This window comes from Pteronotus mesoamericanus, unplaced genomic scaffold (assembly GCF_021234165.1).
Source record: "Pteronotus mesoamericanus isolate MK-2021 breed Mesoamerican mustached bat unplaced genomic scaffold, CSHL_Meso_final contig_120, whole genome shotgun sequence".
Lineage (NCBI taxonomy): Eukaryota > Metazoa > Chordata > Mammalia > Chiroptera > Mormoopidae > Pteronotus > Pteronotus mesoamericanus.
The window spans coordinates 2121304-2146572 of NW_026555041.1; the positions used below are offsets into that span (position 1 = coordinate 2121304).

The following is a 25269-nucleotide window of genomic DNA, read 5'->3' on the forward strand; positions in this document are numbered from 1 at the left end:
GGACATGAGAAAATTAAGGAGAACAGATTAGAGACAGGGCTGAAATGAACATTTTTATTTAGCCATCAAATACTGCTCTGATGTAAACTGGAATCGCACTGAAATGCTCACTAAATACTAAGTACAACTACCATTTACTGAGTACCTAACCATATGCCAGGCACTATGCTAAGCTTTTATAAGCAGCTTTATTGATATATAACTCACAAAGCAGATTAGTCATCCGTTTAAAGTATACAGTTCAATAGCTTTTCACATATTAAGAATATACAATATGTAATTTGTCCTTTTAACCATTTTTAAGTATACAATTCAGTGGCAAATCCTGACCCCGCTGGCCCTGGGAACTCTGGCTGAGGGACAGGACCTGAAGCCCGGGAGGAAAGCCTGGGTCCCGCCCGCCCGGCTGGGACGCCACGCCTCCCACTTCCTCTGTCATCTACCACAGCTGCCTGCCACCCTACATCTCCACGGCCCTGGGTGTCCCCTCTTTACTCTGAGCTATACCCCATGTCTGTTTCCTGTAGGCCTTTGCTTACAGTCTTCTATTTTGCAACCTGAGAGATTAAAGAGAATAAAAATATTACAGAAAAATGTTAATTTTATAATCATATTTCTAAAGTGCTTATTTATAATAGAGTTGTAAACACGAGCATTTAATTTGGGCTTCCAATTCAGAAAAGAAATGCAAGCCGCACTAAATGTGTGAGGGAAAACATCCTACTATTTAAGAATACATACAATTTAGAAAATAAATATTATAATAAAGTCCCTTTTACTCTGCAGAAGAAATGGTGGTTTCCAGGGGCTGGAGAGTGGGGAAAATGGCGAGATGATGTTCACGGGTTACAAACCTCCAATTAGATAAGTTCTGGAGATGAATACACAGCGTGTGAATACGGTTAACAATGCTACACTATGTACTTGAAAGTGTTAAGGCAGTAAATCTTCAGGGTCCTCACCACAAAAAGAAATAAGTTTGGTGACGTGATGGAGGTGTTAGCTAACGCTGTGGTGTTAATCACGTCGCAATAGGTAAGTGTATCAAATCAGCACCTTGTTCACCTTAACTTACGCAATGTACGTCAATTATATCTCAGAAACACTGGAGAACTATATGTTATATATTTTATACATACACATACCTACAGACACACGATATCAAGTTGAAAGCCTCTGAGTAGGAGAGGTTGAACCAGTGCACCCTTGACTTAGTCATTTTCCTCACTCAGCTGAACACTGGAACACGATGATATAGTTTAAAAGTATTTCATTCTTGGCTATATATTGCATAATTTTTTTTTAACCCATACTAGGCAGTTATATTAAGAACCACTGGTTAAAATATAAACATGGCTCATTATTTGTATCAGCAAATCCACAGTTTTTAAAGTACTAGATGTATGGTATCTAATTTTAAAATTTCTCTTACTATATTCTACTTTTTCTTACAGAATTAAATAGTGTGCATTATCTGTTAAATGGGAAAGCCCACATTTATCTTTACACAATTATTATTAAAGTGTATCTAAAATCTACTTTCAGGTAATCAAATATTTGATCAATAATATTTAAAAATATCCTAGCCCTGTCCACGTGGCTCAGTTGGTTGGAGCACTGTCCTGTGCACCAGAAGGCTGCAGGTTCAATCCCCAGTCAGGTCACATCCTAGGTTGCGGGTTTGATCCCTGGTTGGGGCAAGAATGGGAGGCAAACGATCGATGTTTCTTCCTTCCTTCCTCTCTCTCTAAAATCAATAAACATATCCTCGAGTGTGGATTAAAAAAATATTTAAAATTACTTCTTAAGAGGAATTGAACTAGAATATTAATATTAATATTAGACATTATGGTTAAAGTTGTTTAACTTTATAATGGGATAAACATTGGAAAGTAAATTGACATAGCAGAGTCTCGACTTTTTGAAATTAGAAGCCCTGAGGATGGCCTGCCACTTGCTAGCTGTGCGTGTGACCATGAAGAAATCACTGAACTTCACTGAGCCTTGTTTTTTTCATCTGTTAAATGAGAAATACAATAATTGAGGCAGGCAGAGCAGAATCAAAATCATTAAAATTTTTTTTTTAAAAAAGGATGAAAGAAAAGGAAAAGAAAAAGATCAGGAAAAGACAAAACTTAGTTCTATAAAAGCACTATAGTTCTGGTTGGTGTGGCTCAGTTGGGCATCATCCCATAGAGTGAAAGGCTGTGGGTTAGATTCCAGGTCAGGGCCCATGCACGGGTTACTGTTCAGTCCCTAGTTGGGGTGCGTACAAGGGGCAACCAATTGGTGTTTCTCTCTCACACAGATGTTTCTCTCCCTCTTTCTCCCTCTCCTCCCCCTCTCTCTAAATATAAATAAATAAATAAAAATCTTAAAAAAAAAAAAAAAAAAAAAAAGCCCTATAGAGCCCTGGCCAGTGTGGCTCAGTTGGTTGGAACACTGTCCCATAACCAGAGTTGTGGGTTCAATTCCAGGTCAGGGCACATGCCTAGGTTGCCAGTTCAATCTGTGGTCTAGGTACACGCAATCCCTGGTCTGGGCACATATGATACCCAGTCTAGGTGCACACAGGAGGTAACCAATTAATGCTTCTCTTCTGCATCAATGTTTCTCTCTCTTTCCCTTCCCCTCTCTCTAAAAACAATAAAAAAAAAAGTCTGTGGGTGAGGATTAAAGAAAGAAAAGCACTATATAAATTGTGAAGTGGTAAACAAATGTTAGTAGTAACAGATTATAGGTGGATACATTCTTATATATCTATTCAAATTCTGAAAATCTACTGAATTATAAACAATTGCATAAACAAGGTCGGAGATGCCAACACAAAAGAGCTGCTTCACACGACTTAGCCCTCAAAACTTTGGAAAATAAAAATAGCAAAATACCCTCTGGACTGGGCCTAAAAGCATCCTTGTTTCCAAACAAACTGCAAGTGTGTCAAAAAACAGGTATTATGACTACTGGACTGATGATTACTGGACTGAAAATTAAAACCTTGTTTAGAATAATATCACTATGTTACCTGCACCAATGGAAATGTCTTCCTTCTATTGATGTCATCATTCCCCTTTCCTTTCTCATAAGTACCCTTTGCCTTTGTCTCCTAATCGGAATATTATCTGGGCTTCTGCCTGAATCAGTGCCTCCTAAATAGCTACTTTTTTAATCTCAATAAATGCTTGTTGAATCTCACTTTGAAGCCCTTTATATTTTTAGGTTAACAGCATCATAGTCACTATTGTATCATCTCCATGAGAAATGTATTTTCTGTCTAGACAGCACTATCACTTTTAGTCCTCTTTATATTTTTCCACACACAAAGAAAAAAATTTTTGTATCATTTCATGAGATTCACTGCATCAGTGACAAAGAACCAGGAACAAGAAGAGTGCATTAGGACTTGGTACTGGATGGTTAACTAGCTCACTCACTAGCTGAGTGATTCACCCAGGCAGCCGAAGTGGATTTAACTACATCATGCGCGTCTCCAGAGCAAATGTCCACTAGTTGACGCTACAACATCAAACTCACCCAAGTCAGGAGTCCATTGTCACAACACGCAAGACCCAAAGGCGTGTCTGACCTGACAGAAAAGTTTGCACATACACTTGTGTCTTTGTACAAGGAACAATTAAAGTTTCATCTGCAGATGCTTCTCTAGTTAGACTCACTGGCAGAGACAAGCAGACCTTCGATGTGCAGGTCAGAGGAGCTGGCTGGGCGGGGAAAGCCCAGGCGAGTGAGCGGGCTTTCCCCGCTGCAGCCTCTCTGGAGGAACTGCTGCTCTCCTGGGCCTCTGAAAATATCTGCACTGGCGGAAAAATACTCCTACTATGATTCTCTCAGCTACTTATCCATTTTTTCAAGACAAAAATTGATAAACACAGGACAACAATATCTCAAGAATGCTTTATGAAGTTTACCTACAAGTCACCTTTTCAACAGTTCTTATCCCATTACCACAGTCAAATATGTACCTGGCTATTTAACCTGATAAATAGTAAGCTTCTTGAATGCACAATATCAGTACAATGGATGGCACAGAGCAGATAACCTACAAACGTTTTTAATTAGTCGAACTGAATTTTAACTAATTGTGATAAAAGCAAATCAAAGTCAACAACATCGAATTTAAAAAGAGACAAAGAAGAAATGTCTTATAGATTTTAGGGAGCAAACACTATATCCCAATACTTATTCTATAGGCAAAATCTTATTATAACAACCCCTACTAAATATATTGTCTCTCCAATATATTTATCTTTTTAAAAAAATAATAAATACATTCCAAGGAATAGTCCTTATTTCCAGGACCGGGAGAGAACGCTATGTCTTGACAGTTAGTAGGCAGGCGAACACATACACTTGTGAAGACAGAGGGAATAGGTGCCATCCAGAACTGGCTCCATAACCCCCAGTCTCCCAGAGAGCTTCTTAGTTGCACTTAATCACCCTTGAACGCAGAGTGCAGAGACACGTTGAGAGCAGACAGGGGGCTTTACGGGCAGTTTTCACCTGGCAGCGGGAGAGAAATCTAAGGGGCACAGCTGCAGTGGAAGTGAGTCTCTCTCCTCTACAGAAAACACAGCACATTGGAAAGCAGGCTATGGCTCAAAAAAACTGTTGGTTGGATGTCAACCAAAAAAGACATTAAGTAGTTCATTAGACTTTGGATTATAAAGAATATGTTGAAATTGGAGCAAAACATACACTTACTAAAAGGTCATCAACTCTCATAAGGAAATAACTTTGTGCTGAATATTTATTTGTTATAGTGAGATATGTCAGAAATGGATTATACTTGTACACATTCTAAAAATCTAGTTTCGTCATTGCCAAGAAGCATGCATGGTCCTGTTCTAAGCGGAGAAAAGAGAAAATTGTACAGTTAAAGCCTCCTTATCAAATTCTATGTAGACAGTGTCATTAAGATCTCCACTCTGAAGTACGGCAGCTCATTGAGAACAAGAAATTATGCTGCGTCCCTCTAGCCACGGGTAGGAGCCCAGTGTGCTGGCTACTAGAGACTCTGGCTTAGGGTCAATTCTCAGGAAGCCTCTTGGGAGACTTCAAGATGGTGGAGAGTGAATGGAAGTCACACTGAACTCCTCCCAGGGCCAATCTGGAATTACAACTAAATTGTGGAAAAATCACCTGGAACAAACAACTGAACAATAGTGAGAGAGGAGTCTTATATCTTCAGACAGAGAGAAGAATCAGCTTTAGCGCAACCTAACTGGTAAGGAGTGAGATAGAGACTGGAGAAGGTGGGTGGGGTGCCCATGGGCAGCAGCAGCAGAGGGATATTGAAATGGCCAGTTGGATCCCCCTGAGAAGAGCGGGGTCTAAACCGTAAGTGGGAGTCCCCAGCCTACAGCACCAGCCCAAAAAGTACACAGATAACAACCAGCTGTGGAAAGCGGCAGGATTGCTCTCTGCCTTAGATAGGTAGCTAGAGATGCAAAGAGCCTTTTAAAAGGCAAACACATAAATTTTTATTTGTAGCCACTTACCCTGGTCTCTGGCAAAGGCAGGGGCAGAGTGGGCTAGAGATGCCTGAGGAGAGACGGGGAAAGGAGGCTTAGGGGAGAGAACTGAAAAAGCAGCTGGTGGGATTCCAGTGCTGACTCATCCCCCATACAGCAGCTGCCATCTTGCTCAGGCAGACGACTCCCCTGAGCGACAGCAGCATGAGAGGACACAAAAGCCCCGCTCCCAGGAGGGACTCTGCCCTGGCCCAGTGGTGCTAAAGCCTGACTGCTGAGTACAGAGTGGCAGGCACAAGTAGTAGATCCCTGGCTAAAGGGGGCTCAGAGTGGACTAGGGGCACTTGAGGAGGGACTGGAGACAAAGGCCCTGGGGAGAGAATGGAGATGGTAGCTGGTGGGATCCCAGTGCTGACTCATCCCCCATACAGCAGCTGCCATCTTGCTCAGGCAGACCACTCCCCTGAGCTGCAGCACTATGAGAGGACCCAATAACCCTGCCCCCAGGAGGGACTCTGCCCTGCCCTGTGGTGCCTAAACCTGACTGCTGAGTGCAGAGTGACTAGATTAACAACTGAAGGAGATAGCCACAGACAGTAGATTCGCTGAAGTCTCGAACACACTGCCTAAGGTCAGAGAGGGTCAACGTCTGGCATCATCAGAGGCAGATCCAGAAAGAAAAAACAGCAGTCTCCTACCATAGAAGTTCACACCACAAAGTCAGGAAATCAAGACAGATCAACTTAAGAATCAGAAGCAAAAGAGAAGAGTCTCACAAATAATGGGAAGATAAAGAAACACCTCCCAGTCAAAGGGAAAGGAGGAATCCCTAGAAAGAGAACTAAATGAAATAGAGGCAAGTAAACTATCAGATACTGAGTTCAAAACAATGTTCTAAGGAAGCTCAATGAGCTCAGTGAGCTCATAGAGAATTACCAAAAACTACAGGGAAACTACGAGGAACTTACTGCAAACTAAATCAGCATGAAAAAGGACTTAGAAATTATCACTAAGAGACAAGAAGAAATGAAGAATACAATTTCTGAATTGAAGAACACAGTAGAAGGAATCAAAAGCAGGCTAGATGAACCAGAGGAACGAATCAGCGAGCTGGAGGATAAGGTAGGAAAAAAGCTCCCAGAAAGAGCAAAAAATGAAAAGACTCAAAAAGAATGAACAGGAATTTAGGGATATGCAGGACAACCTGAAACATAATAATATCCACATAAGAGGGATACCAGAAGGAGAAGAGGAGGAGGAAGGGATAGAGAACCTGTTTGAAACAGTAATGATGGAAAACTTCCCTCATTGGAGGACAGAAAAAATCACACACGTCCAGGAAGCACAGAGGGTCCCATTCAAGAGCAACCTAATGAGGCCCATTCCAAACACATCATCATTGAAATGGCAAATATCAAAGAGAAAGAGAGAATACTAAAGGCAGCAAGGGAAAAACAGGTAGTAACATAGACAGGAGCCTCGGTATAGCCAGCATCTGACTTCTCAACAGAAACACCACAAGCCTCAAGGGAATGGCAGGACACATTCCAAGTCATGAAAAGCAAAGGCCTTGCAACCAAGGCTGCTCTAACCCAGCAAGGCTCTCAATGAAAACGGGAAGTGAAATAAGGAGTTTCCCAGACAAAAGAAGGCTAAAAGAATTCACCTCCACCAAACCAGCATTGCAAGATGTGCTAAAGGGATAAGAAGATGAAGAAAAAGAGTCTATGAGTACACAGTTCCTTTCACAGTCACCAATACTTGATATTACCAATATTTTTAATACTTATTAATCTGATTGTGACAATGATGTGTTATTTCGTTACTTTATTATTTGTTGAAACTTACCTATTTCTGTATATTTCTTGCCTATCTCTATTATTTTTAAAAAGCTTTAAATGACTTTTTGGTATTCTTTATCCATTTTTTGATTGTTCATAGAATTTTTTCCCTAAAAAAACCTATTAACCCTTTTATAGATGTGTTGCAAATACTTTCATATTCTATTGTCCTTTAAGTTTTTTTATATGTATATTACTGTATAGTCTTAAATGTTTAATATAGTCATATTGTCAATATATTACTTTATAGCTTCTGGGTTTGAATATTTTATTTCAGGGTAAGAAATAGATTAGTTTGTATTTTCTCCTAAAACTCCTTAGATTTTACATACTGATTTTTAACTTACCTGAATTTTCTTATATAATGTGTGAAATAAGGCTCTATGTTTGTTTTATTTCAAGTAATAGTGGTCCATGCACTTTATTTGTTGAATAAGCCTTATTTTCCCCATTGATTTGAAATATCAGTTTAATCATGTATTACTACATTGTTAGATATATACGTTTGTTTCTACAATGATCATTTTATTTCATTGATTTACTTGATTATTTCTGTATTGGTGTCATGTTTTAATTTCTGAGACTTTATAACAGATTTAAATTTTTTAATATTTTATAATGGATTTTGACACTTAAAAAAAAGAGAAACTATTTGAAGAAATAATTACTGAAAACTACTCAGCTCTAACAAAGATGAAAATTTTATGCCTTGCCACAGTGTGGATACACCTGGAGAACATTAGGTAAGTGAAATAAGCCAGTCAGACAATCAGAGAAAGACAAATACCATATGATTCACTCATATATGGAATCTAATGAACCAACTGAACTAACAAGCAAAACAGAGAGAGAGTCATAGGTAGAGAGCAGGCTGACAGCCCTGAGGGGAAGGTTATCGGGTACAGGGGCTGAGCAAAAACGAAAAAGGGCACATGGACTTAAGCAAGGGTATCATGATTGCTGGGTGGGGAGCAGGAGGATAAGGGGGATACGTGGTAATGGAAAAAAATACAATAAAAATTTGATTAAGGAAAAAAACAAGAAGACTCTTGGTTGTTTTGACCCTGCTTGAATAGTTTCTTTTCTTTTTGTCCTTATTGAAATTACAACAAATTAAATAATTACTATCTTATTTCAGTTGAAAGGGTGTGTTCAATGTAAAAAATTTGAAAGCACAATAAGAAAAAACCTAAAAATAGCCTCTAATATCCACTGTCATCCCCTTCCACCCACTAAAGAATTATCCTGGTAATACTTTCAATTTTAAATAAGCGGTTGGAAGCAGCGAGACTTCACTTACCTGAAATTATTGCAGCTGAGAACTACTCCAACTATGTTCTTGCCTATGTCGTGCACGTCGCCCTTCACAGTGGCCAACACGATGGTGCCGTGGTAAGGGTCCTACAGGGGGAGAGGTGCCAACTGGACCCTGCTCCAAGTGCTCTAGAGCAGATCCCCTGGCTCTCTACGCCAGCCTGGCTGGCGTTGGCCCAGGAAGCAAGTTAGTGCAACCAAGACAACCTCCAGGACAGACCCAGAGCCCAGACCATGGGCTTCGCAGGTGGGAAGCTGTGCACCTGAGTAGCTCAAAGGTGGCTTACCTGTGTGTTGGCCTAGGGAGTTTCTGCCAAGATCATGGGTTCCACCACCTTAAAGCGCAGCTTAGGTTCAAATACAAAACAGTCCCATAGCCGACATCCTTAACCCCAAACACTGTGTGACAATTTTTAGAGTTGACAGTGAGGAGGGAGGACGAGCCGGCGAGTGGCACATGTCCCATCAGAATCTGAACCCCACAGCTGCCCGGTGTGCGGGGGGGCGGGGCATTTAATTATCTCCTTGCACCTTCAACAGTGTTGTTCCATGCACCACTGGCACCCCTCCCTCAAAAACAAAGGCACGCAAGGCAAGCAGGATTGTTATAAACACTAAGTTTGCCTGAGCCATTCACAAACTCACATCACTTTAAGAACTCAGATCTGAGGGGCAAAGTGGATGAGCTTCACCAAGAGCTAAGCTCAGTGTGTCCCAAGGTGGTGCAGCCACAGAATCAGGCCGAGTCCACCAGTAGTGCCAGGACGTGGCCCATATCCAGGGGATATTCAGTGAACAGGTTTCCAAAACCCAGCCTCACTCAGTCGCTCAAGGGCAGGTCTTTATAGCCACAGTGTCTACTGCAGTACCTGGCCCAGAGCAGGAGCTCTGTAAATGGTCAATAGACGAATGAATGAACAAATGAACTGATTTTGTCTTGAAATCACAGGCTTTGTTTGAAAAATTATGTTCTTATTAAAAGCTTCATAAAGCCACAGTCAAAGGAAAATCCCACGGTATTCTGACACTTGGTAAAAGAGCTCAGTTCCCTGTTTTACCTTCAACGACAAACACAGCCAGGCCCCACAGTCCCTATCCCTCCCCAGTAACAGGCATTAAAGCCAGTCCCTCACAGGAACCACAGGCCTGGACAAATGACTTGCCTCTTCCTCCAATGTGCCAGAGAGCACTTTAGCTTCTTCTCTTTCTTTTTCCATGAAGGGAATAAGGTGGCCAACAGCCTTTTTCATGACCCGCGCTGACTTTATAACCTGGGAAGACACAGAGTCAGGCATCTTTATCAGATCACCTGAATGGCTGCTGACACCCACTTGGGAAGTTTCAGCATGAATTCGGGATGCACGCTTCGACCTCCGTCAGTCAGCCTCGCTGGAGCCCACTTTCAACAGTGGGCAGGTAAAGACTGAGTTCCTGAGGGGAGAGCCAGTGACCATCACAGAAGGAAAACCAGCTAGCGATCAGCTGTGGCCATTTCTGTCCTCTGAACTTTGCACATTGTCTTTTTTCACCGGCAAGGCCCTCCATTGTTCTCCAAGCTTCAAGCTTCTCCACCAAGAGCCGCTTCTTGGCCTTCTCTCCTCATTCCCCATCGTATTCCCCAGCATTGTAACTCACTTTTGATTAAGGTTTATGCTGAGTGAGAACAGAGAACAGGGCCTTTTACAAAACCAATCAGTGTATGCTAACATTCATAGGTGGAAGTGTGGTAAGAAGCAGAGTATTTGCACAGGGTCAGAGTTTCTCCCTACAAGTAAATTTCCAGTGAAGAAACCCTGCAGATGCCATTAACCAAGTGATCCAAATTAATGTCACCAGTAATGGGACAGCAACATCATGGGCCTCCTGACACAACCCCTGGAGAAGGACACCGCACCACTCTGTTATTTTTGCCCAGGTGAGAAAACGTCAGGCACACTCAAATTGAGGGACTGTCTATATAACAACTATACTGGACTCTTCAAAAGTCACAGTCACAAGAGGAACTGACAGAGAAGGCAGCATGAAAGGAAAGCGGGATCCTGCAACCAAAAGGAAACAGCAATAGAAAAACTGGCGAGATTTCATTATGGTCTTTATTTGACAGAACTAACCGACATTAACTTCCTGGTTCTGATAACTGTACTATGGTCAAGTAAAAATGTTAACATTGGGGAAAAAGTTGGGTGAAGGATATAAAGGCACTTTTTAAATTACATTTGCAATTTGTCTGTGAGTCTAAAGTTAACACAAAAGTGAAAAGTTAAAAATAACTCAACATCATGAAAATCCAGGACCGAGGAACTTGCCCAGATTGGAGGAGACTATGCAGATGGGACAAGGAAAGGTCCTCATCCTGAGTGACTGCGGGAGCGTGACAGCGGTGAGGCACACGTATTAAATGACCAAACCGTGTCCTGTTCATGTGTGCAGGTTAGTGTGTGTTAATCATAAAACAATAAACCTGTTTAAAAAAAGGATTGAATGCTATGAAGGAAAATGGGCAATTCACAGTAAGGAACAAGTGATTTAAAAAAAAAAGAAAAAGGCATTTTAGCTCCTGTAGCCACCCCCCACGAGCCCCGCAATCCAGAAGGCTCAGCAAGCATTTGTGCTTAATGGCTGCTGTAAGCTGAAATGAGTTCTGGTTTTACTCAAAACATATTTAATGTGTATCACTATTTAAAATGGTAATATCTTTGTCAAAATACGCATCCTAAAAAATGAATTTGGTTGGTCAAATCCAATGTTACTAATATTAACTTTACATTAACCTTGGGTTTTATTTTAATGTGGAGGGAGAAGTGGTATACAAGGTAAGACATGGAGATTAGAAGTTTAGAATGTCCAGATGACCTCTAGCCTCCACATTTAGAGAAAAATTGAGCAGAACTCAATGCCCGTGAGCCCCTTTCAAAATTAAAACCTGAGAAATATATCCAAACACTATTTATTAAAAGGCAAAGGCTTTTCCTTTCCATTGTGAAAATCCACCTCCCTCCTCCATCTATTGCCAACCTGAGGTAGAAACATTTTTCCAGCTCCAAAAAGATCACCGACAACTTTCATGCCATTCATCAGAGGTCCTTCAATTATATTCAGAGGTCGGGGATATTTTTCCTGGTTTAACCTGGCTTCCTCAGTATCCTCAATAATATGTTTTTCAATGCCCTACAAAAAAAAGGGGAGGAAAAATCACATAAAACAGTGGCTTAAGTCTAGGCAGCCCATAAAGAATGGATCATGGAAACGCTTAAGAGTACAGATTTGGGATCAGACTGCATGGCTCAAATCCTGGTTTCTGTCACCAGTTCAGGGGACTCATTAAGCCTCAGTTTCCTCAATTACAATATCACACAGTACCTGACTTGTATGGTTTCACTGAGGATTAAACTAGACACCTTTGTGAAGTGCTTGGGGGCTTTACTGGTACAAAGTACACACTTAATAAAAGCTAGGAGAGAAAGGGGATTAATAAATTCAAATTTGTAATAAAATACGCTTTTTATCCTAGTGGTTGAAGAGATTTTACATTAATAAATATCTCCTATGAAATCAGCATTTCTCACTGCAGTGTTAGGGGCTGCGGAGGAAAGACAGCAGGCAGCACGCGTAGGTGACGCTCACACCCAGAGCCTCCACCAACTGGTCCAGCCTTCAGTGGTCAAGCCCCACCCTCCAGCGTCCCTAGCGCAAGGATCCTTGGCTGTGGCTGACTAGTTCCACAGCCTGAAATATGTGAATCTCAAGAAGTCAAAAGTTAAAATTCTAGAGCCAACCAACCCCCTCAAAAAAACCCTCTGAAATTATCCAGATTCACAAACGAGGAAACTAAAGCCCAGGAGATTATCTTGCCTAATATTACAGTTATCAGCAGAAGAGCCAGGACTTGCTTTTTGATTGAATCACAGCAACTAGGTCTAGGACAGCACTTTTCAGCCTTGGCAATACTGACATTTTGGGAGGAATGATTCTTTGCCATGCAGGCCGGCCCGGTGCACCGTAGGGCATTTAGCAGTACTCCTGGCCACTGGATCCAGTAACACTTCCCACCCCAGGTGTGACAACCTACAATGTCCCTGGACACTGTCAGATATGCCCAAGGTGGGGGACGAGTTAGGGAGGGGTGGCCTAGGGAGTCTCCTTTGCCGTCCGCACTTCCCCCGCAGCAGCCACATCAGAAAAGGGCAGGGCCCGAGCTCCCAGCTCCCAGGGGCACAGGGCCCACAGCTCACCTTCACAAGGGCATACTCCAGGCGCTCCTCCACGGGGCCGCGCCTCCACTCATCCGTCTGGAGGACCTTCTTCCCGCCTTTGCCGTGAGTCTTAAATAAAATTAGGACAGAGAGACGAACGTGACAGTTCCTTACTGGGCAGCAAAAACTATGCCTTATCCTTCTTTTATATTTCTAGCCCTAGTAAGTAGCTTATCCAGAATGAATTTAGATCTCCATATGTTTAAGGGAAGCAGAAATCTTTTAGGATTTGAACTTTCAGTAGAGGGACAGAACAAGGTTCCATTTATTTTCTTTCCTTCTTTCCTAAAAGGCAACTTAAGACAAAGGATTTCCAGGATGGTCCGAGACGTTCTACCCCCCATCTGATGAGCTTGCAGGGCTCCCAACGAGGAGCACCACTACCCCCAGGCGAGTGCAGAGGGGCTGTGACAACGCTGAGTCAACGGGCGCTGCCGGGGCCTCGCCGTGTCGCAGGGGAGGTGGAAAGGCCAGCTGCGAGGGAGAGCGCGTGCCGGGGCTGAAGGAGCAGGCGATACACTACACCAGGGACTCCGAGGAAGGAGTGACCATCACAGACTGGGGTGAAGAGAGACCATGAAGAAGCCGACAACTTCAGCAAAGGGACAAAAGCACAATGATCACAGCACATAGGCGAACGGGCAGTATTACCTAATTTGTTTTCTCCTCACTGGCGACCCCAGTTGCCCAAACCATAAACCTAAATATCTTTCTTGAATATCCATCCATCGCTCACGTTTAAGGCATCACCCAGTCCTCCTCAGCATTCTCTCCACCTGCTTCCACTTTCACAGTCCAAGCCACTAACTAGTTCCTGCAGTCCAGACGCTCCCTGGTTTCCACGCCGTCTGCATGGCAGCGAGAGGGACCTTCCAGAATGCAAATCTGGTCAGACTGCCCACCTGTGAAGAAACCCCCTGGAAGGCCCCCCTGGCTTTCTCCTGCAGCTTTATCGGCTGCCCCTCCCTGCAAGCTTAGCTACCCCGAACACGCCGGTTCCTTACACTCTCCATCATCTCTCCACCTCCAGGCCTACGCATCTGTGCATCTGACACACGTGATTCAGCACTCGCTGCATTACCAGGCCCCAGCTGGCTGCAGACACAAGCCCCCAGGCAGGAACCACCAGCACCGCCCCCCAACACCAGACTCAGCCTGGCCAGTCCCACTCAGCCGCAGGTCTCACCGACCTCCTCCACCTTCAGGGCTGTGTCTCTCCTACGTGTTTGCGCAGCGCCCGGTCCATTCTGTCAGGGCACGTACCACCTGCCCTACACCTGCCTCGCCACACTTCTTGCAAGGCTCACAAAACTGGGCTCTGCAGGGGCACATCCCTCTGACGACTGAAATCCTCCAAGTTCAGTAAAACGCATAGCACAAAACAAGAGTTCAGCCAGTATTCGCTGAATGATACAATGCTTAATAAAAATGTATGTTCCTGGAGCAATATTTGTATAGGATAGTAGAGGCCAAGTCACATAGTGCCAGAAATCCAAGCTACAAAATTTGGGTTTAACCTTCTAGGCAATTGTGGGGTCAGGGGTCGGGAGACAAGACAACTCAAAGTTCTAAAGCTGCAGAATTACTTTCAAAGAAGTATTTTCAGGAGAGCCCCAGAGGAGGAGAATGACTTAACAGTCCACGGCAAAGGCCTGGACTACAGCGCTGGTAACGGGAAGGGAAAACAGGACTAACACGAAGGCATTAAAGTTACAGACAATGCGCCAGGGAAGGAAGGCGGTGTCAAGAGCCCCAGAAGTCAGGGCTGGGGCAGTTAGCGGAAACAATGACGATACAAGGGCCTTCTCACATATCGAAAGACCAATGCCTCTCTTACATAACAAGACATCTAAAGAGGATGGTAATTAAAAAAATTATTTGCAACACTATTCACAATAACCAAGACATGCATGTGTCCATTGATAGACAAATGAATAACGAAATACAGTACATGGAATGTTACTCAGCCATAAGGAAAAACCCTGCCATTTGTAACAACATGGATGGACTCTGAGGGCATCACCCTAAATGAAATGAGGCCAATAAAGAAAGACAACTACTGCATGATCTCACTTACATGGGGAACCCAAAACAATGAATTCCTCAATATGGACTGTTGCTTGCCAGAGGCGGGGGGTGGGGAGGAGGAAATGACTGCCGGTCCAAAAGCACGGTCCCGATGACGCAAAGCAGAGCACGGTGACTAATCGATAAGGCTGTGCCGAATGTTTGGAAGTTAAGAGAGGAGATCTTCAAAGATCTCATCACATGAAAAACAAGTCTGTAAGTATGTACAGTGAAAACTGTTAACAAGACTCACGGTGATCATTTCACAATATATACAAATATCAAGTCATGTTATACACCTGAAAGTAATGTAATGTCATATGTCAATTACAGCTCAGTTTAAAAAAACTAAAAATATCACACAAAATTGCAAGATTCATAGGATATATATTCTGGCCTTTATTGAAAGGGAAAACTACAAAACTAGAGCTTTGTGGCATGGACTGAAGGAAGAAGAAGAAAAAGGGAAGACCCACCGCTCACGTTCATATCGCTCGACACGTGTAAGCCCCGTTTGTTCTGTCAACCACGCACCGCTGATTCCTGCCCGTGGGAAGAGTCTGAGAGGTGAAAACAGGGCAGAGTGTTCCAAACACTCTTGGAAACAGGACCTGGTGTATTCACAAAAAAATTCAGTCTGCAGCACACATGGGGCACAGAGGGGGCAAAACACGTGTTTATTAACGGGGCAAATGAGGACACGGTGAGAGGGCTGTGTGAAGATTCCACCAAAGTGCTAGCACTGCAGAGAATGAAAGGGACCCCACTTGATGGGCGTACTCTAGAAAACCAATACTTAAGGGGACAGAGTACCATTTAAAAGCACCTATTTCAAAAGGACATTTTCCAGAACTGGAATACAAGCCACTGCAAGTTTCACACACTGTTAGATCAGACAGCAGGTGCACTGGAAGTTCATCACATAGGAAGCTACCAAGCAAACCAACCAACCAGTGAGCATGGCCGTCTGGCTACTCCTTGTATCTGCCGCTACTGCTCTTGACTAGCTTCTGCCTCGCAGAGTCCCCATGATGACCTGTGTTTTGTTTCTGGTATCCAACCAGACCAGCATCCAGGGGAGGGAACTGCTCAAGAGGAAGCCAGAGAAGAACGAGAGCTTCGGAGGCAATGGGCGGATCTAGGTCGGATCAAAGAGAAGACCTTTTTTCCAGAAAAGTATCAAGAATATTCTCACAATCCAAGGTCACTTAAGAACCATCCCATTCAGAGCAAGAGATCTTTCCAGTCTTTGGCCAAAGGGGTCATGACCTCTACTAGGGTGCCACTTAATGAAGGAACTCCCTGTGAGTGATATATTACCATGACCTTTATACACCAAAACATATACTCACCACAGGTCAGTCTACATCAAATTAGGGGAATTATTTCTCAACACACTCATTTATTCTCCAAAAATGGCATTAGAGTTCAGGCCTCTTTCCACCATTTTCAATAATGTATCAGACAGGAACTGGTACAGATCTTATCATTTAATAACAAGAGGCAATCATTCTCTTATAATGAAAAAAAATTCTCCATCCCTTATTTTCCTCATAGTATTCCTGCTTTTCATGCTCCATCTGCACTCAGTGTATCTTGGGAGTTATTAAAGTATACCTGTTTTGATATTAATTCCCTTAATGGTAACAGAGATCACATTGAATAGCCTACTTGACAATGCCTTGTAATAAGTCCTTGTGGTTACATTATGAGGGAGGCAATTTCTTATTTGACGATTGTTAAGCTCTTGGAATTGCTATTAAGATTGCTCTCGATTGCACTGTGCCCCAGGGGCAGAACCTCTTGGCGGCCCAGCACCTTGTGCAGAAACAAAGACTTGTAAACAAATGCTAACCATGAACACAGACCACAAAGAATGACTGACATAGACTACAAAGCCAACAAAATCTTAATTGTGAAGAGTCTTACAAATGAGAAGCCCAATTTTCCTAAGTGGGAACACTATGTCATCTGGACCTCAGAGAGAGAGAAGAAAGTGCACGTCATTTTGTGGGTTAATTAAGATCGTTCTAGTACACCTTCACGACTGGAGAGGCTGTGATGCCCTTTTGGTCTTCGACATAACTCTTAGTGATTAATAAAGGGTCGCCCACCAGGTGGAAGACAGGCTAAGACAAAAACTGAATAGTGTTTCACAGTCATGTCTTGATGTTCGAATAGTAAAGGGTTAAGCACTTTATCTACACGAGCAAAAGCAGCCATGAAAATGGAAAAAGAAATGGAGCAACTGTTTCTCATGGAATAAGCTGAAGCCGAGCATGGTTATATTTGCAACGATCGAGACCAGAGACATTCCATCTTGGGTCCACATGAGAAATATTATTAAGGAGCTGAGCAGAGGTTCATGTATTCATGTGTTGGGAACCATCCTGCCTGGTTTCAGGAACTGTAGCTTCGCCAACAGGCGAGAGGGCCCCAAGGCTGGAAGTAAGAAAGGAGGCCTGGGGAAAATAGGCCACTGAAGAGACAAAACCAGTCCCCTTGGCAGGTGCACAGCCCCTGCCTCCCTCACATCACCCTGCTTGGCCCCAGAGGGTGTCTGGTTAGTCAATGATGGGTAAGACCCCTTGATGGCAGGAGCAACCTAAGACAGTCCTAGTGGCATAGGGGCCATCAGGGAAGGACTTGGGGGATAGAGAGGAGGGGCATGAGACCCTCACCCCTCGGCTTTGTCATGGCCAGAGTCCTCATTCTATCTGAAAGAAGTCTCCTTAGCTCTTGGCTGCTCTGCTCCGCCCACTTGGCTCAGACTTCAAACAATACTAGAGGCAGCCCTCGACTGGATTGGGTGGTTCCCAGCGGAAATCAGGGAAATCAGGCCTAGAAGTAAATTCCTTGAGGCAGGCTTTGTTTTTCCCTCAAAGCTATGATAACGAGCTTGCGCTGGGAAGGAAATTTACACTATTCACAGACCCTGACCTCAACCATTTGGCACTCCTATGTTTATTCGTCTTGGACCCATGCAAATGGGTGTGTTCCTGCTCTTTGTCTTCTTCAAACATCACCTATACTCTGTAAACATTAACATGCCGATGTAATGAGATTACCTGTACATTCCTACTACCTAGCCCCCATGGATAACCCTTTCAATAAAAGCCATTGGACACAGGGGTTCGGGGTATTCTCCACTAGAGGGAGTCGCCACCCCCTTTCCCTGGCAGACTGAGAAAGTGCCTGGAAGGGCTTATTTTTATTTCCCCATCTGTGACGACCGAGAGCAGCTCTGCGAGACAGAGTCTGCCTCCACCTCATTCACGCAGAGTCGTCTGAACTGCAATCAGGTTTGCTGAGCGGAAGGCTAACACAAGCAGTCTCAGAAATCTAAAGCGTGCTACCATCAGGCTGGCATATCAAGGACGGATTTCATCCTACATTGTCCTACCCTTCTTACAGAACAAATGAATGCTCTCCAGTGGAGGAGGAAAGACTTGATTTTAACATGGAAGACATTAACAAAGGTGGCAATATGCATAAAAGCATTTTACCACTTTCCCAGCCTGTAGGAGAAAAATGTCTTCCTTTGTCATCACTTTCTGAAGTAAATCTAAAAGTAAGTTTTTTTGAGGTAAAGATCTCATCTTTCCTTAAACTGAATTCTAGGAAGCAGCACCCATGATAGACATTTAATGTACCTCGGACTGTCCAACACATAATAAGTCAGAGACAAGAAACTGATTTTTAGAGTAACTACAATTATTCTCACATCTACTGAATAAATGTGTACACACCTCAAGCCCTGAACTACAGAACCCTAATACAGACAGAGGACATCCTAACATAAACAGGTGTACAAATGTAAACATGTGGGAACCAGGTAATTCCAGCCACATGAGAAAATCCAAAAGAGCCAATTTAAAGTGTGAGGTAGAAAAATATCCAATAAAATGGAAAGATGTTCCTAGTATGCCACTAAATAGGTTACTAAGCAAGCAACTAAAGTATAGTTCTATTTCTGTAAAAAATGTTAGAGAGTGTGTGTGTGTGTGTGTATGTGTGTGTATGTGCGTGTGCGTGTGTGCGCGCGCGCATGTGTGGACATACCTATGAGTACACATTTTGGAAAAAAAAAAAAGAACCATGACAACAAAGTTATAACAAATTCTCAACAATATCTGACTTTGGGTAGTAGGATTATGGTGCTTTTTATTTCCTTCTTTTGTTTATCTGTATTTTGTAAATTTTCTAGAATTGTGTTACTTTGATATGAAAAAATTAATTTTATACTTTAAAATAATTTGAAACATAAATCCAGACCACTGAGCAGCCTACACAGGGCCCACCTGTCCTCCCTGGCCCTCACTAGGACCCCTCCCCTGGAGCTCTCCGTACAAATCTCCACCTGTCAGAAGGGTGATCAGATCCCTGCTTCTAGTCTACAACGAAAGTCTAAAGACCACACACAAGCAACAAATTCAAAGACAGGAAAGTCACCCGTCGCAACACCTTCTCTCTACCTGGGCGTAATGCAAGAGCTTCTCGGTGGCCTCAGGGTCCTTGTTCCAGATGAGGTCTTCACAGAGCTGGAGGAGCTCCTTGTGGATGTCATCGTACACAGGGAGGTTTCCAGCGTTCACGATCCCCATGTCCATACCACACTAAGGGAGACACGAAGCACAGTGAGAATTCCCAGTCCCACGCCGAATCCGGGGTTGACAAACTCCCTCTGGAAAGGGCCAGACAAAAAATACTTTAGGCCACGGTCTCTGTTGCCATGACTCAGCCTTGCTGCCGTCGCATAAAAACGCCACCGACAATACACGAGTGGCTGTGGCTTTGCTCCAGTAAGATTTTATTCTCAGAAACTGGCAGCAGGCCAGAGTTGGTCTGCAGGTTTACAAGCCCTTGCCCTGGATAAAAACTGACTTCCAGGGAAACAGGTGTTCCACCCTACCTTGATTGCATGGTAAAGGAAAACCCCATGCATTGCTTCTCGAATGGCATCCATTCCTCGGAAGGAGAAGGACAAGTTGGAGAGACCGCCACTTATTTTGGCTCCAGGTAATGTTTCCTAGCAAAAAAAAAAATGTAAAAAGTGAAAAGATTCCCCTATTTTGCCAAAAGCAGCAATCATATCCCCTAAGCTTTACGTATAAAAGTAGAAAGTAAAAGGTTCAAGTTCAAGGTTCCCATCACACCTTATGTCAATGTCCAGCACCTATGTGGAACTGCTGGCTGAAGCACAGGCTCCCCCAGTGGGAGGCGGCTTCCGTTATCTGCTGGGACCCAACCACCCCGCTTCGGGCCACACGCTACAGAGGCACTTGTGCCTGTGTGCTCAGGCCGCACACACAGGGATGTTCACAGCAGCGCTGCTCACAATGTCCAAAAACTGGCACCAACCAAATGACTGTCAACAGCTCAACAGCTGACTGTGGAACAGTTACACAATGGAATGTTATACATTAATAAGGTACAGCTATACACTGATCCATCTTTAAAACGAAGCTGGACAAGGAAAAATCTTAGATTTAAGCTCAGAAACAGGAAAAACTGTAACTCTGTATACAGCTGATTCTCATTACTTGCGGCGATTACGTGCTCTCATGTCACCGCAAACACTGACTCAGGGAACGCTGAAAACCACTGCTCCTGAGGACACACAGGGCTAGATTCCTTTGCACCTCTGGTCCCAAAATGTTCAGGAACTGGTCAGTATATAACCTTGTTTTATGTGTGTTTCCATTTCAGGACATCTGTTTACTGTGTATCATCGATTCACCAGCTGTGAGCTCACTGGCAAGAGCATTACGCCTTGCGTCTAAACAAAGCTGCTCTACACCCACGTTTTCTCCACAAGGTACCTGCCAGCTCCCCGCTCTCAGGAGCAAAGACAACATTGCAGCCCTGCACCTGGGGCCACTGTCAGAGGGGAGCCTGTCCCCAAGAAGAAGCTCAAAAATTGACAAATATGAACAAAATCGCCCGTGCAAAGGATGCTTGTTTACAGAACAAGCGCTGAAACAAGAACCAGACTGTGTGTCCTGGTTGACGTCATCGGGAAAAGGTGGTTTGGGCCACTCTGCATAAGGAGATGTCTGGAAAGAACTGCAAAGGCCCCATGAGTACTGATTTGGGGTCACACATACAATTTAGTGTGTAAGTGAATGTGCAAATATAGAATCCATGGCTAATTCAGATTCACTATATAAATACAAATGATAAAAGTTACAAAGAAAAAGCAACAGAACTCAGGATAAAGGTGCAATCAGAAAGAGACAGAGGCCTTAGCCACGCTCTACTCAGGACCTAAGTGAGAGCTATTATGTGCTTTATAATAAATCCTTATACTCCATTTTTATATATTCTGCAGTGTGTGTTATATTTCACAGTTTAAATTAACATATAAGACAAGTAATAAAGGGCCTGAAATTTCAGAAAACCAACTTACTACCTAACAACAAGAATGTCAACATTCCCATCCAATAAATATTTGTATATATATGATAGTTTAAATTATGCACTGGAGCCATGTGGGCAATTTGACAGTGTCTTGAGTAGAAGAGAGAAAATACCCATACTTACTTTAATGACCTTTGTTGCATTGATAAAATTAACAGCATACAAGTTGTGTTCTTCCATCCCAGTACCAATGGTTAGGATGTTAGGGTCAAATATGATGTCATTTGGATTAAAGCCCAGTTTTTTCACAAGCAGATGGTAGGCCCGGGTGCACACTGTGATTTTCATGTCTGTTTCTGTCGCCTGGAAAAAGGAAGAGTTGATTGTAATATAAGTAGAAAAATAGTGTTATCTACAAAAACAGAGGCACATTGGTACTTCAGCACCAACACTTGGATTTTATAAAAATCCAAATGCCAAGCAGCTTCTCAACATTTATCAAATTATCTCAGAGGAGGAATTGGTTTAAAGTCCCTCTGTGTTTTCACCAGCACAACAGCTACACTGCTTCTGTAAAAATCAAATCTTACATGCACATATATGGCATATTGATAAATAGGTTTCTAAAAAATACACACGTGACACTCAAACACCACTGAAGGACAGATGAGAAAAAGCGCCCCTCCTCCCTCGGCCGGCCTGCGGGGCTCTGAGCCACCACCCGGCCACGCTGCCAGCGCTCTCGTACCTTCCTGCAGGAATACCCATGTGGCTTCAGGGATATGTATGTGTTCTCCACCTCCACAGCTGGTTATCAGCACGGATGGGCACTAGGTCATATGTATAAATCGCACTAGTATGGCTCTTCAAAATGGCGACCCCACGAAGAAGAGCTCTCACGGCAGCAAGGCTCAAACCCTCCCCCCGACCACCAACCCGGTCGCTTTCCGTCCTCCTTAGACTCAGGGCCTGGTAAATCTCCCATGTCATTTCCTGTTGTGTGACCCTCACTTTCTCCACTCTCCTCCGCTGCTCCTTAGATGTCCCTGGATGAATGACAGAGAAGGAAGGAGACAGAGATAGACAGATGAGGAGGCATGCTAACTGCACACTGCGCTGTGGCTCCGGCCAGACAACCGAACACAAGGCCTGGATCTGGGGACCAAGGGCAGCTCCTGTGCCTCAGATCCCTCCCACCTCTGAGCGAAACCCAGGCACGTCGTTTCCTACACACAAAGCAGTTACGACAAAGTCCCTCTGGTAGAGAGAGCCCAAGAACAGCACACTCAGCCATGCAACCTACAAAGGAGGCTCCTGAAATGCAAAAATACGTCAGATTTTCACAAAGTTCAGAGCGTCAGAGGAGGCAATGTGAGAATCAGCCCCCAGGTTCCGGTTAATTACTTTCAGCAAGGTAAAAATAAAGGGAAAACTGAGAACTATTGCCTTCAGTTCCCTAGAACCATTTATAACACTATGGTGCATACCATAGTGGAAAACACAACATATTCAACTGCAAAACAGTATCAATTTATCTAAATTCAAGGAAAAGGCTGGTTATAAAATAAAAATCTAAAAAAATCACTACTGAAGGAAAAATATATTTAAAAAAATACCAAGCCAGTCACAACAACAACACGACACAAATATCTAGGGATGATCTTGAGCTTTCCTATTTAAGTAAAAGTCTAAAACCTGATTAAATAGTAATTGGATTTGTCCAATTACTTAAATAGTATATTCCTGAATGACAAATCTCAATAGTGCAAAGATACCAATTCCTTATTCTTTTCTAGGTTACAATTAATTAAACTTTAATCAGTATCTCAATAAGGCTTTATTTTTCCATAAACTGAAAACTTATTTTCAAATAATTTTAACACAGGCAAATGTGTTGAATATAATGGATGAATTTATAGAATAATATTGATTATTCTTTTATATAATTTACACATGTGCAAACAAAAAATATATTCTATTATTATGTGATAAATATATCTCTAGGAAACCTTATCAAAAACTGTCATATGACAATAATCATTTCAGTTAGTAAAGGAAAATTACATCTAGAGTAGTTGTAAAGTTATTCTTTCCACAGAAACTTCAACAATAAAGGTGCTTTGTATTTTGTTATTTAGAGTTAAAAATAACAGTCAATCAAAATAACATCAACAAAAAACATAGAAATGACTCCTATTTGCCTTTAATCCAGAATTCTCAAGGCCAGCCCCTCTGTCATATCTGGCTTTGACCTTGCAGTTTGTTTGTAACATGGATCATAAATATAAACCAAAGACCACAACCAGATACTAAAACAGAGAGAATGTGACTGCTCTGCTTTGTTTAGTCATGACAGGGGTTTTCATTTCAAAGAGCTGCTTTCTCCTTATCACCAGTGGTATCACAGAAGCAAAGCAAATCACCAGGAGATCTCAATGGAGAGAAGACAGGCCTTTATACCAAAGTATCCACAGTTAGTTTCGGAACTTTGCAAGTATGTGAATTTTTTGCTTTGGTCAATACAATTTTCAGTATCGCAATTCTATATTGAGCATGTATGTCTACAAACATAGGGAAATTATTTTAATTAGAAAAAGGAGTCTTTAAAAATGCATCTTTAATTCCATCTTACTCTAACAATTGTCTTATTTACAGCAGTTTGCTCTGGTCTTTATCAAATGTAGTTAAATATAGTCATATATACAGTGTCTAATTTTTGGTTCTGTATTTTTAATTTAGATTTGTAAACACTGTCATGCTTGCTCCATAATCTGCGTAATTACTATGTTTACTTACTATTCCAAGAGAGTAATGTAACTTAAGTAACCAATTTCCCTTGAGTTGGACATTTAGGTGGTTGTATCTTCAATAAAGATGCTGAGAAAACTTTGCATAGGTAGCATTCTTATGCTGCTAAATCGTTTTATTGAAACAGTTTCCCAGAAACGAGATCATTAGTTTCCAGGACACAATGTGGTTCTCTCCTGGCAGGCGCTACAGAGCCGTGCACAGCAGTGCCCAGGGCAGACCCCGCCCCACAGGGAGACAGCTTCCTGTGGGCACTGCGGCGCCAGCACTGAGCCTGGGCACTTCGAAGTCTGCCATCACTGGCTGAGGAAGGATGAAACATTACTCTAATATCACTCTAATCTGCATTTCTTTCATAACTGGCAAGTTAAAAGATTTCCCCTACATTGTTACTGGTGGTCACATTCCAATCTAAATGGGGACAGCCTGTTCTCCGACAAGATCCAGCAGCAGCAGGGCCAACAGACAGAGCATGGGGACAACCCAGGTGGGGACACTTTGCACCAGTCTCCAGCTAGGCTACTTCTCCTCCTCCGGGACATCTGACCTTGGCTGACCGCGGACAGGGCAACAGCTACCCCAGGTGGTGGCTGTGAGGACTAAATGAGATGAACTGCTGATGGTTTTGACCAAAGTTTACATGAGAGTCACTTCCAAGGCTTTAAAATTACTGAGGCCACCTCTCACCCCAGACAAAAGGAGCTGAAAATCAGGTCCAGAGGATGTGCGTGTTTTTTAAAAACACAGGCAGGGCCCTCCTTTCCCTGGGGGAGAGTTTCTGCTTTACACTCAGCTCAAGCGGGCAGATCCCCAAGCACACACCAGCCCTCCCTTTCAGAGCTGACCTCGCACCCTGCTGCGCTGAGAAAACACCCATCAGACAGACCCCCACCAGCTCCCGGCCTGCCTGCCTGCCATCTGTGCTCTCGCCTGCTGCCCGCCAGCCTTCTCTCCAGCATCGTGGGCAAACCGCCTCCTTCCACTCGCACACGCCGACTGCTTGCCCCCTCAGCTCACAAGGGCAGGGACCTAGCAAATGCCCCTCTTCTCTGTCAGATCACCCCCAGCAGCTTACAGAAGTCTTGTCCCATCATCTGTCACACACACCCCCCCCCCTTCCTTTCTTAACCATCTCTG

General features: G+C 43.2%; 1 protein-coding gene across 2 annotated transcripts in view; it reads right to left on the reverse strand.

Annotated features, from left to right (window-relative positions):
• Positions 1 to 25269, reverse strand: part of MTR (5-methyltetrahydrofolate-homocysteine methyltransferase) — a 96454-nt gene that overhangs the window by 21275 nt on the left and 49910 nt on the right. For both annotated transcript variants that reach the window (XM_054584724.1, XM_054584716.1), the window contains exons 16-22: positions 21508 to 21687; positions 19877 to 19993; positions 19440 to 19580; positions 12877 to 12966; positions 11660 to 11812; positions 9808 to 9915; positions 8631 to 8731 (exon numbers count right to left, since the gene is read on the reverse strand). In XM_054584724.1, the coding sequence (XP_054440699.1) occupies positions 8631 to 8731; positions 9808 to 9915; positions 11660 to 11812; positions 12877 to 12966; positions 19440 to 19580; positions 19877 to 19993; positions 21508 to 21687 (890 nt within the window). The remainder of the gene's footprint in view (positions 1 to 8630; positions 8732 to 9807; positions 9916 to 11659; positions 11813 to 12876; positions 12967 to 19439; positions 19581 to 19876; positions 19994 to 21507; positions 21688 to 25269) is intronic.